This window comes from Paramormyrops kingsleyae, chromosome 18, assembly GCF_048594095.1.
Source record: "Paramormyrops kingsleyae isolate MSU_618 chromosome 18, PKINGS_0.4, whole genome shotgun sequence".
NCBI lineage: Eukaryota > Metazoa > Chordata > Actinopteri > Osteoglossiformes > Mormyridae > Paramormyrops > Paramormyrops kingsleyae.
The window spans coordinates 11,507,343-11,520,375 of record NC_132814.1 but is presented as its reverse complement, the minus strand read 5'-3'; the positions used below and the strand labels follow the sequence as shown (position 1 = coordinate 11,520,375).

General features: G+C 45.0%; 2 protein-coding genes across 2 annotated transcripts; one reads left to right on the top strand and one right to left on the bottom strand.

Moving 5' to 3' along the window:
* The first annotated feature begins 405 nt into the window (after positions 1 to 405).
* Positions 406 to 6,502, top strand: LOC111837932 (NF-kappa-B-repressing factor-like). The gene is made up of 3 exons (XM_072702241.1): positions 406 to 676; positions 2,546 to 2,667; positions 3,101 to 6,502. The coding sequence occupies exons 1-3, from the start codon at positions 414 to 416 to the stop codon at positions 5,110 to 5,112; spliced, it is 2,397 nt and encodes a 798-aa protein (XP_072558342.1). The 5' UTR covers positions 406 to 413; the 3' UTR covers positions 5,113 to 6,502.
* Positions 6,503 to 7,661: 1,159 nt separating this feature from the next.
* Positions 7,662 to 13,033, bottom strand: LOC111838039 (ubiquitin-conjugating enzyme E2 A). Its single transcript, XM_023800597.2, has 6 exons — positions 12,833 to 13,033; positions 12,507 to 12,587; positions 12,025 to 12,050; positions 9,772 to 9,861; positions 9,517 to 9,605; positions 7,662 to 9,232 (listed from the first exon to the last, which is right to left on the bottom strand). Exons 1-6 carry the CDS (start codon positions 12,874 to 12,876, stop codon positions 9,104 to 9,106), a joined length of 459 nt encoding a protein of 152 aa, XP_023656365.1. The 5' UTR covers positions 12,877 to 13,033; the 3' UTR covers positions 7,662 to 9,103.

Here is a 13,033-nt window from a genome sequence, read left to right as displayed (position 1 = left end):
AATATGAATTAATTCATTTGAACCTTAATTCATTTAAGGTTAATAACAACTACACAAACGTTCAGATTAATTTAAATCGAAACAATGAATGATAAGACATTTAATAAAGTTTACCAAGAAAGCAGTTAATGGGATAGGAGGCAGGCGGTTAAAATATCAAACTGCAAGAACGGTGTCGTGAGTATCATAAGTATTTCACGTACTAATGAAAAAAAAAACAGATTATGCTTCAACAAGGATATTTGTTTCAGGATGGCCGTGAACAGCAGAGGGCGCACATTACGATCTGAATAATATTGCTAAATTATTTATTATTAGAAAACAAGCTACCATTATTAGATTCGATTGAATTTCTTTTAAAAAAAATGTTCTTGGCCATTTTAACTTATTATTTTCTAACCTAAGAACTTGGCATGTCCCATGATGCACCGCGAACGCAAAGCGGAAGAAGCGTGGCTGGCAGCATGGCTGACAATCGCAGCAGCGACGCGCTGAACAGCAATCAGGGGAGCCTCCGTGTGGACGATTTCCAGTTTCATTCCGAAAGTGAGAAGCAGTGGGCCGCCCGGAGACAGTTCATCATTAAGCATGTCGCGGAGTACGAGGCGAAAAACAAGATCGACCACTTACTGTCCCTGTCCATGGTGTGGGCCAACCACGTCTTTATGGGATGCAGGTAACTCGCCCCCAACTCTTGTCGCTGCGGCTCTGTTAAATGCCTTTACTTAACACCGACTCGGTGTCTGCGATGATAATAACCAACGATAGTACAAATAGATTTAAATCAGGTGGCTGGTCATCTGCAGATACTTGTAACAACATCGAAATCGATTGCCAATAATGCATTCCTATATATCCTTATATTACTGTACTGCAGTGCAGGTTCAGATCGTAACTCGTTACAGCGAAGACTACATGAATTATAGATAAATCAAATGCCCACCTTGACGATGAAAAGGTTTTGCACTAAATGCCCCCCTGGGTGAGAGAGGCATCACCAACAGCCGTAGCAGCGCGCCTTTGGAGCTGTGGAGGAGAGCCTACTGCCGCTGACCTTTTTACCGGTCGATTTCTCAGCTTGTCGCAGAAAATACAGGACAAGAGCTGTTGTGCTTTCCGGTTGTTGTAATGTTCTCCTCTCATTTGAGTTATGTTGACAGGGTCTGTAGGAATGTAAACGATTCAGAATCCCTGACTGTCGATCCTTTGGTTTCTTAGGAGTAAGGTGGGGGCATTTGTGGTAACAACGGGGTTGAATGTGAAGCTGATATCCACAGACGGGAATCCCAGCACATGTCTATGGACATTCCAGTGCTGCAGGGTGTACTGAAGACCCATGTTAGCATGTCCTCTGACCTGATGGCCCTGTAGCAAACCTTTGGGTTGATTAGATGGTAGGAAGGCATGACGTATTCAATGGTTCTATTATAACAAATCAATTCAGTTAAAATTCAATCTTATTTATATAGCACATTTTCACAACATTCCATTGTTTCAAAGCGCTTTATATTCTCCCTGCCCAAAGCCTCCAGTGAGCAAGCCACAGACAGTGGCAATTAAAAGCTAGGAGGAAAAAAAACTGGGAGGAACCAGACTCGCAGGGGGAGCCCATCCTCCAGGGGGCAGCACAGGAAGCCCTATCCCTAACCAGACCCAAAGGGGGATTATATTGATAATAATTAAGTATCAAAAGTAGGGATGCGTGATTAGAACTGGGCGTTGATTATCACTATCGAGGATCAAAAAAATTTTCGGTGCCATATTCCAATATCCAAACAGTAAATCTCAGAGCCTGAGCTAATAAGCATGCTGCATCTTATGTAAAGTCACTGGTGATTGTATGGAGTCAGAATAGTGCCATATGTACTTGTATGTGTACTTTCCAATTTGCACCCGTAAAAAGAAATTTGCTCGCACTGAACACAATTTTCATTCGCAAAAAAAAATATTTTGCAAATACAAGTCAATATTTTTTGTAAATGCGAAACCAAACATCTTCATAAAAATATTTTTTACAAAGATAGAATGATTTTCAAGTACAAAACCTGTATTGCAAATCCAAGTCCTCCTGCAAATACCAACCTGCGAGTGCAAATTCACACTTGCGCATATAAATAATTTTGAGTGTGTATGTGCGTGCATGTGTGTGTGTGTGTGTGTGTGTGTGTGTGTAGGCGCAATCGTCAGAACTCGGCCTGATTCAATCCCTTGGAGGCACTATAGAGGAGGCGCTTACAGTGATTACTTGTTGAGAGCGGAAAAATAGATAGAGCATCATTCTGCTGTCATTCTGGTCAAACGTCCACCCTATGCACCCTATGCACCCTATGCACGGTGGCACCGCCTGGCGCGTCTGCACTTTACTGGTTATTCCCATGTCATATGAGTTCCTCTTGCAGGCTCATTGCCCCAAACTTGCATCTCATGCAGCTTTGGGGAAAAAATATGACAAAAAGTCCCCTCCCTCCACCCCAGGAATTGCAACATGAAAAATGCAGCATGAACTGTCGGTCAAACTTGCTAAATGTCCTCTCTGTCTCTGCAGGTATGGCTCAGAGCTGATGCAGAAGGTGCTAGAAATGGCTGAAGGCGTAAATGTTGGTGAGAGGCCCAACTTCCAGCTGGTTGCAGGTGAATCGAAAAAGAGATCAGGCTCCTGTCATGACGGTAAGTTTGGCTGTATTTTGGCTGCAGTTTGGCTGTATTTTGGCTGCAATTTGGCTGTAGTGTGGGTCTTTTTTGTCACTTAAAAGCAGTTTATAATTTATCTAGGTTACACATCCAAATGAGCGTGTTTGTCCTAAGGATTATATTCAAGACTAACGGATTAACTTTTGCAAGACTGTGCAAAAGTTTTAGGCAGTCAAAAAATATGTTTATCTTCATTTTCGTGTAATCTTATGTGATTCTTTTTGTTTATCAGATTTGTTAACCATTTATTTGACTGCCTATGACTTTTAGCACAGTACTATACATTCTTAGCAGATCTCTTGTCTTATTAATCAGGTTAAATTCACATTGTTCTATTAAAAGAAGAGCACTGGAAGTGTAGGATGATAGAAACGATTTGATAATGATTTATGTTCTTTGATCACAATAGGAGAGGAGATTTCTACGAAGATCCCACGGGTCAGCCTCCGCCCCCGCTTCGAACCCGTGCGTTTTGTCGCCAGTAGTGGCGTGGATGAGAAGAAAAATGAAAACAAAGCCACAGCAGGGACGAGCGTCGTCGCACCCGCAGACTCGGCTGCCTCAGCTGCCTCAGCCTCGTCTTCTCCGCAGAACACTGCAGCGTTCGTGTTTGACCCCTGGGCCAGCAGCGCTGAGGGCGACACGACGATTCACGGCGCTGGGGAGCAGCAGCCTGAGGTTCGGCAGCACTGTTCGGTTGGGACTGAGGCACCTGTCATAAAGCAGTCTAAGCCAGCTAGTGTCAGTAAAGGCCAGAGAAAGTCCCAGCGCAGGGGATTGGGCTTTACAGACCAAGAAGCAGCACACACAGCTCACAATGTCCACTCTGTACTCCCAAGTTCTAGTGAACCCAAGTCCATCTCCCCAGATACCTTGAATAAAGGCCAACAATTCATCACCAGGTTATCTTCTGCCATAGCTGTCACTTTGGGGAACCCAGGACACAGGTCCACGTCATATTACAACTCGGTGCTGAATCGCAGCCTCGAGGCTGTTAACAGCAACCTGGAGTACACTTACGTCAGTTTGCAGGACCTGTCACCCGGAGAGCTGCCCAAGGACCTTAAGATCCCCAGTGATGGATATGCCTGTGAGCTGCAGTGCCAGAGTGTTTGTGTCGCCACTGGCTACGCGGGGACGAAGAAGGCGGCTAGGAAGCGAGCCTCAGAGATGGCCGTCAAACTTCTTCAGATGCCGGTGGAAGTGCGGGTCATGCGACGCCGACACAGGTATGAAATGGTGGCCTGTTCCAGGGACGACTCCGCCCGACAACTGGTGACACCTCTCAGAGACCCTGCAGATAAGTCAGCACCCTGTGGCGGAGACAAGGAGGAGCGGGGGCGCTGGTCTAATTTTGTGGTTGTCGAGAAAGCGCAGGGGGCCATTAATATCCTTAGTAACTCCGCGGATCTCAACGGCATGACAGTCGACTACAGGTTTGACGATCTTCCTGTGGACGGCCTCTGGCGGTGCTGCGTCTGCTTGGATGGGGAGCCAGTCGCACAGGCAAAGAGTCGGAGCAAAAAGACTGCCAAGCACGCGGCGGCCGAGGAGGCCTTGGGGAAGCTGCGGCAGAACAAGGCAACCAGAGAGGAGCAGTGGAAACGTGAGCAACAACAGCAGCAGGAGCAACGGAAGCAGTACGGAAGCACCAACCTGCACCTGAAGGAGCTGGTTATACTGGAGAACGCTTCCAACGCTGTTGGTGTCATCAACAACACAGCTCAGTTCAACAAGGTGCCCGTCGACTATGAGTTGACGCAGCTGCCTGATCAACAGTGGAAGTGTGAAGTGTTTCTGGCTGGCCAGTTTGTGGCCGAAGCTGTGGGCCCCAGGAAGGGTGTGAAGCAGATGGCAGCGGAGATGGCCCTTGGCACTCTGAGGCAGACGCACGTCGTGGTCAAGAGGAGGGAGCTACAAAAGGACAACGAGGACACCATCTCACGTGAGCAGATAGCTGGCCGCTCGGACCCTGCTGCAGCACTGCCAGCCATCAAAGATGACAACATTGGGAACCAGCTCCTGCGCAAAATGGGCTGGACCGGTGGCGGACTGGGCCGTGAGGGCGAGGGAATCGCTGAGCCGATCAATGTCAAGCAGCAGACCAAGAGGGAGGGGCTGGGGCTGGAGTCGCAGAAGCCCGCTCATGAGCTCAACAAGAGGGACCTGGAGGCCATCATCCAGAGATACTCCACCTCGGAACGGAGCGACGACCTGCGCTTCTCCGCCGAGCTTGACAATGCGGAGCGCAAGAAGATCCATCAGCTGTGTCACAAGTATGGCCTGCGAAGCAAATCGTATGGCCAAGGCACCCAGCGCTTCCTCATTGTTGGCCGCAAGATACAGACTGAACAGCTCATTGGGCAGCTTCTTAAGGGGGGCCAGGGTGGCCAGTATGAGCTGGTGAAGCCGCAGGCATGATGCCAAAACTAAACTAGGCGAGACGAGAATGAAACTGCTGTGACGGACTGAGATTCAGAAACCTGTTACAGCAAGTTCTCTTGGGTCTTTCTATTGGCGAAATGGAAGGTTGCACTTTATCATACACAGTCAATACCTGAACCTGGCCAATCCAAGCGGACACTTGGTAACTTTGCCCTGATGATCAGGAGACCTTGCAGAAGTGGTTCTTCTTTGTGTGTCTTAGAAAGTACATACAAAAATGAAGCTATTCTTATTTGCCTGTTTGGTCGTGCGTTTGAATCCGAAAAGCCAATTTATTATTTGTTTGTTTATGTTGAAATCCAAAACAGCCGCTTTTAAACCCATAAGCCAGAGGAAGTCTGTAAATTCATTAACTTGTACTGTTACCAATTTTATAATGGGGTCATTGACCTTTTCACCACTGTTATGTCTTGTCCTACAAACCCTCAGTGATTACAAAAACATAACAAGACAAAACTGAGCTGAAATATGTAATGGTTATAATACATGGCCAACACTAGCTTAATAATCTTAGTAGTTCTTTTAGTGAACTATACTGAAAAGTCAGAATTAGAAAATAGTATTGGATGTGTCCGACCACGTCTTGTGCAAACTGTGCATTCTGTGGCTTTCTCTGTCCCAGCACTACTCACTTGGATCTCGGGTTGCACTGTCTGGGACCAAAACGCAGCCAGACTGTGCATTTTTCTGCTCGAACGCAGAAATGAATCAAGTGAGGGTTTGAGCGCAACAAAAACCTCACCATTCTCCATCTCTTGTGAATTAGTTGAGGATTAGACCATAATATTGCACTAAAGTGTCCATGTTAAAAGGAGGATTGGGGCTGAAACCAAACTGAACTTTAATGTCAGTGTATTTCTTTCTGTATAAGAGCTGTATCGTACCTATGTCACTGTCACGCGACTGTTTTCACAGAGTGACCACGACTGTGTCTTTATTCCTTTGTTTTATTTAGATTTCAGAAGATTCCCTTTGTACTCTTGCATCAGTTTGATGCTTGGACAGATATTGAGCTGAAATTGTTGCTTGTGCCATGATTTTCACATAACAGGAGAAGGTGCATTAGTGTAGAAATGAAGGACCTCATTAAAACACACTAGCAGCTGCTTTTCAAAATGTCATTGTCACCACATTTACACTCACCTATCGCATTAGTGGCATCCTTTCTAAAATGCAGGCAAATCTACTTTTAAAATGGCATACTGGGCTTACTGTTGTGAGCAGATTATTACCAGTATGAAAACAAGCTACAGGTCAGTCAGTTTTAGGCATAATAAAAATCTAAGAAGCCTCATTTGGTTTACACATAAAAGCTGTTTTTGTTAATATGTTCTAACTGTAAATAAATATTTTCATGTTCTGTACATCTCTATGTAATGTGTGTGGTCTTTGCAGGAAATTGCTGCTGTTCTTGGTAGCTTTTATTTGCACATACAATCATTTGGGAAAAGTAAATACACCCCTAGAAAATTCTTAGTCTACATACTTCATGCGTAGGCTAACCTGGAGTCATTTTTGCTCATTCCTCCATGCAGGAGTCTGTTAACTGTGTCATGATGGGGGGTGTCTTGCATGTAAGGTCCCCCACAGAATTTCAGTCACATTAATTTGGCTTTGCCGTTACGTTACTCTGTTTCCAGCCACTCCTTTGTAGACTCGCTTGTATGTTTGAATCATTAGCATTTTAAAGGCCCACTTATGGATCAGATTCAGGTTTTTGATGGATGACAGTGGTTAGCACTGTTGCCTCGCACCTCTGGGACCTGGGTTCGAGTCTCCCCCATGGCTCCATATGAGTGGAGTTTGCATGTTGTCACTGTGTCACCATGGGGTTTCTACCAGGTGTCCATGTGTCCTGCAATGGGGGAGGAGGGGGGGGGGCATCCCTTCCTCTCCCCCCCCCCCGAATAGGTTCCAGTGACCCTGTATAGCAGGGGTAGGCAATCTTATTCGCAAAGGGCCGCTGTGTGTGCGGGTTTTCGCTGCAACTCCCTAATTAGATTAGTAATTAGAGGACTGATTGGCTGAAGAGCATGATGAATTCATTATACACTATGATGACAGATTGGCCGGCCCTGAGGCAGCAAAGCAGCCCCTCCACCATGCACAACTCCACATTTTGGCAACTGTCTCCAGAGCATTTTGATGCATAAGTGTTGCCCCTCAATCTGTTGTCTTTGATTTCATGAGATTTCCTGATGCATCTTGTGCTGAATTTGGGGGGCCAGATCTGATCAAATCGTCAGTGGTCTGAAACCTACGCCATTTGTAGATTATTTTATAAACAATGCAGTAGATATCAAAAAGCTTGGAAATGGCTTTAAATCCCTTCCCAGGCTTATAAGCTCCTTGTGAGGGCCCCATGAAGCTCTTTTGAGCTTGGCCTGGTGGTACCATACACTTCAATAGCTCCTTATGGTAATATATTCAGATAGATTATATAATTAGCACAGAAGCTTAATGCTACAACAGAAGATAATTTCAAGTTTTTCCCAACATGCCAAAACACATTATACACAACCAAGTGTTTTTTAAACATTTTATTTACAAGAACTGATAAAATGTACAGTTTTTACATGGGTTACCAATGCAAAGTCTTACTATCACTGAGAAGTTTCAGATGAAATAAAGACTACCTCAAAATGACAACAGGCCATCATCAGTACGCATTAAATCGAATGAACTGTTTTGGTCTGCCGTATGAACGTCACACACAGGGATTGTTTTCTTCTCCTAATCCCTTCAAATTTATGTATAACTGGCACTTTAGTAACTGAAATAGTGTGAAATCAGCCAGGCAATCCACATACCTTGGAGAACAGAAATAACACATATACTCTATGACCACATCCCATCCCTCATATCTGCTCAAGCACACGCTGAATGTTTTGCATGGCCGATCTCTGTTCTGATATTTTCACATCAATTTTCAGACAACAGAAAGGAGGAGGAAACGTGGGAAGGTCTCATTGTAAGAGCTGAGGTATGCCACCTACAGCTGTTTCCAAATCCCGTCTTCGGGACCATCAGACGGTCCGTGTCTTTGCTCCTACCGGGAGCTGAGAGGGAGCAAAAAAGTGGACCGTCTGGAGGTCGTCGACAACCAGGGTGAGAAACGCTGACCCACAGCAGCCTTAAGTGTTATTCACACCTCAACTCCACATTTCTTGAAGAGCACGGTTAGACACAAGTGCATGGACTGAAACCTGAAAGCACTCACACGGCTAATGGTAAAGTTTTCATAGAACATGAAATAGTTTTGAGATATTAGTACTGAGTGAAAATGTCAAGTTTAAATGGTGCTGAAAAAAAGACAACAAACACACTTCCAACATAAGCGGGCACTGCCATGAATTATAGCTCATCTTAGACGTCTCGAAAATGTTGCAATCCCCACATTCAAAAAATAAAATAAAAATCACATATAGTGGGATAAAACAATAATAAATCAGAGCAATCTAACTAATGGTGTTCAGGTGCACACACAAACTCCAGACACACAAAAGTGAGAAATGTCCTCACACAAACACCTCAGCTGAGGATAATCGTTCGTGTGACTGATTTTAACAGATGGACACACATCCAAGGTACGAGATGTTCATACAGTGAAAAATAAAATTTAAATTAAAGCAGGTAAAAGATCATCTCCATTCCAGAGCAGTAACAGAAAGACAATGTCAGTAACCCAAGTACAACAAGGTACATTTACTTCAATGAAGGTGCCATTTGTCCAGGAAGGTGGTTTTGTGTGACAGGGGGAAAGTTAACAGTACAACAGCACTCTACCATACAGAACAGATGGATATATGAAGGAAACTGATGAGGACTCAAAGATGTGGGGGCAAGATGCATGTTTATATTCTGGTATATTTTGAAAAAGATTAATTGCTTTCCTTCTCACTGCTCTCTTGACTTGCAGCTGGATAGTGTCCATACTGTGGGGGGGGGGCGGGGGGGTGGCTTTAGGTCAACAGTCACGCCAGCTCTGTTCCACGATAGCGGACACCCGCTTCTCATATTCACGCTTGTTCTCCTGGTAGAGCTGCGCGGCCTGGCTGTTTGCGGGGCTGTTTGGGTTCGGTTCGTCTAGCAGAGACTGAGGGACGGCAAGCCAAGAAGCAAATTACTCGTTTGAATCGTCTCGAGTGACTGGCCACCAAAACGCAACATTTGCTTTCTGTTCTTGTAACTTAAAGAAGTCGTGCATGAGAACTACCGCATACTCTGAAGAGGCTTGTTAGAATAGGGAGCCTGCAATCTCCTGACAGGAATTCGGATGTTTGAAATAATTTGGATTCTGCTTATCTTTTGAACGGTAAAACTTAGTAGCTGGACCAGCCAACAAGTTATTTCAGACAATATTCCGATATATGGCTGTACCTGTATAGAGGTTAAGATTGAGGACACATCGTAGGTGGGACTCCAGCGGTTCTGAAGAATGTCCAGACATATACTACCATCCGCGTAGACTGGAAGATAAAACAAACAGCGCATCCCCTCTGGCATCTTGCCTGCACTACAGACTTAAAACTACACTAATGAATCAAGAAGTTTTATAATAAGCTAACAATAAGCAAATGCATGAATAATACAACCAACTCCGCTTCCGGAACAAGGAAATGATGCAAAACTCACCATTTGGATGAAACATTTTGGAAACAAAGCGAACAGTAGGTGGCTTATTCGGGTACTCTTCTGTGAATTCTATCGTGAGCTTGAAAGTTCCTACAAAATATCAGAAATTTCCATTTGTAAGACTTAAATCTTACATAAAAGAAAAGTCATGTAAAAATAGAGTGATAAAATGCCAATCGACAAAACCACAGTGATTAAGACTTGGTTTCTTTTTTATTTATACAGACAAAAATACATTTCCCTAACTTAGGATTACAACATGATTATGAAAGGAAACTGATGTTAGACATTTTAATGTATATTTCCAAAAACCATGAAAACATTGGCCTTAATATTTCTTTTTCGTAAAATTAAGTATTTCTACTACACCCATGTTCTCCTGTAGTGTTAGTAAAATTACAGAAAAGGGGGAATAGAAATCAGTCCGACTGAGCACAGGTAACGTGGCCAAAGGAAAATGAGAGGAAGTTGACATTTTCAAGGTTAAACCAATGTACACAATGCAAACATTTTTACACTGGATTATTATTCTTGTCTGATATTTCACTGTAAATATTTTAAAGGGCCAATATTACATTACGCTCATTTTAGTCAGTATAATTCATGGATAGAATTTGTTTTAAATATCCAACTAGATAATGGTCCCTTGGTTTTCAGGGGGGAAACAGCTCGATTTTCCATTTGCATTGGAAGTGTAATTAAAGAAGACTTAGTATGCCTTTTAAACTTCCTGCATCTCAGTATCACCACTTCTTGACAGCCTTCTAAGAACTTCACAACAGAAAAGGTAGCTAGATGTGACATGACATTTATACTTTTCCTCTTTAATACTTACAATGCCATTTTTCCTTGGGGCTGCAAAAGCCAGTAGTCTAGATCATTGGCCTACTATAACTTAAATAATCTACCTACCACATGCAAGAGGGAACTAAATTGTAGAAAGACAGCTAATTGCTTAAAAACAACATTTAAAGAGGGGTCTCTAACTCCGGTCCTGGAGAGCTACTATCCAGTAAGTTTTCTATCCTACCTGGCTTCTGATGAGCCACACTAGTTCTCAGATAAATACCAGGAGCAGGTATGGCTCATCAGAAGCCAGGTAGGATAGAAAACTTACTGGATAGTAGCTCTCCAGGACCGGCATTGGAGACCCCTGCCTTACAGTAACTAACCAACAGCAACTACAATTCAATAAGGAACACAATTTCAAATGCCATCTTTTCCATAAACCACTCAAAATTATTAACATCCCACACTTTACTGAGACCAATGTTTAAAGAAAGTGTGGTTTACAAATACATATTGCATCTATATGATTCATAATAGTATTTTAAAACTGACTGGTCAATAATAATGGCAGATTTGCAAAGGTTTCCATGGTAACACACTGTAGCAGATATACTGCATTCTCTAAGGAGCTTCTGCAGGAAAGGGCGCAGAGGCCGGGCAGCAGCTGACAGGGCAGCACAGCACACGCCTGCCCGAACCCCGTAAACGTGCCTGTGCAGTCGCACGGCGAACAGCAGATGGGAGCCGGCGACATCCGTGTCACTCCCGGGCAGATCCGGCTACGACTGACTTGGCGTGACGCTGCTAAGCTCGGAGAGACAGACGCAGGTAGGCGCCGTCAGGGGGGCGGGTGACTCACAGATTCAGGATAATCCGGCGCCCACCCCATACCGCCGAGCCCTCACCCCCCTCTCATAAAGCTTCCTGCCAGCACGTCGTGACGGCGGCGTCCTCCCAGCTGCCGAACCCTGCCGATCAGCTTCCCTGCTGCACACCACCGGTACTTTCCCCACAAATTCCAATTTCAGGATATATGACATCTTAAAAGCGGCTCTTCTACGCCACTGTTAACAGCCCATAAAAACCAGAGTATACAGGTCGGCTTCCAAACCACCTGTCAGTACTCCAACTATTTATACAACGAATAAGGATTAATTCAGGAATACACAACTAGGCAGCATAATAAACACGACTCCATAACTCCCCCCATGAGGGTTATACTCTGCCCCGGTGCAAAAGGCCAGAGCCACAAGGCACCGCTTGAGGCCAACACGACAAAACCGCGGAGCCGGAAGCCCAAGGGGGCCTGGCCGCCGGCCTCCGCCAGCCTGCGGAGCGGCACCCGGCCCCGGTGACACTCCATCTCCCATGATTTGGGAAAGACTAGCTATACCTACACCAAGCGGCGGCCGACTCGCTTATGGGGCTCTTCATACGGCAGAGACGTTTGAAATGCCGACTTACCGTCTTCGAAAGGTGTCCCCTCTGGCCTGTAACAGGGAAGAAAACATGCCGTTTCATTAGTCCATCCGTAAGCCCGAATATAGCGCTTCGATGAAAGCTTGTTGGGGTAGCTAGTTATGACCTGAGGCCGGATTCCGCCGGATAGGGTGCTGACATACCGGTGAAACAGATCACACTTATAAAACTAAAAGCGTAAACACACAATTCTAAAAGCCATCAGACGTGTCGATGGATCGATATTAACGACATTCACGGTCCCCTGATCTCTGACTTCAGCTCAAGCCACAGCCAAGACAACCGGATTACGATGATCGGTCCATTTTTAATGCCAAAATAAAGGGCAAGGACGGTGAGCAGTTGTGGGCTGCAAAGTTTACTCTTGGGACAAAAGGGGACATCCGCTGCTAGCTTTAAGGCTACACGTTAGCCGCCGAGAGGCTAAAAATGTACCTATCCAAAATGGCAGGATTGTTCTCACTCACCCAAAAATGACTGCGTTCCACACCATAATATTATTCTCTGAAGGAGCGCCGCTAACTCCAGCTGGGGGGTCCTCCTGAAGTCTGAGAAAAAGAACACAAACATAGAGCCTTTTTCAGAATTTCAGTAATAAAAAACCCTGGCTATGCCCAGAAAGGGTTACGCCGGATTTGCTACGTAACCCCAACGCAATCGGTCGTGACTAACGCTGTGAAACTTGCGTAGCATTTTGCCACAGTGTATATACATTTTTAAAAAGTCGCCATGTTTAGTTCTAGCCACACAAAACACACAGATTCGTCCTTATCCTTCTTTCGGCGGGGGTTACCGTTTAAAATCTCTCATCAGACGCCGTCGAGCCGGGGTTGACATCTCGTTAAGCCGCTTCGGAAAACAACTCAAACATACAATTCTTTACTTCCTGACGGCAGCAGCGGAGCGGCGTATATCCGTCGCCGACCCACGGAGCCGAAGCAGACGAACGTCGCGAGCTGCCTCTCTGGACGCAGCTGCGCCGAACCGGATTCGC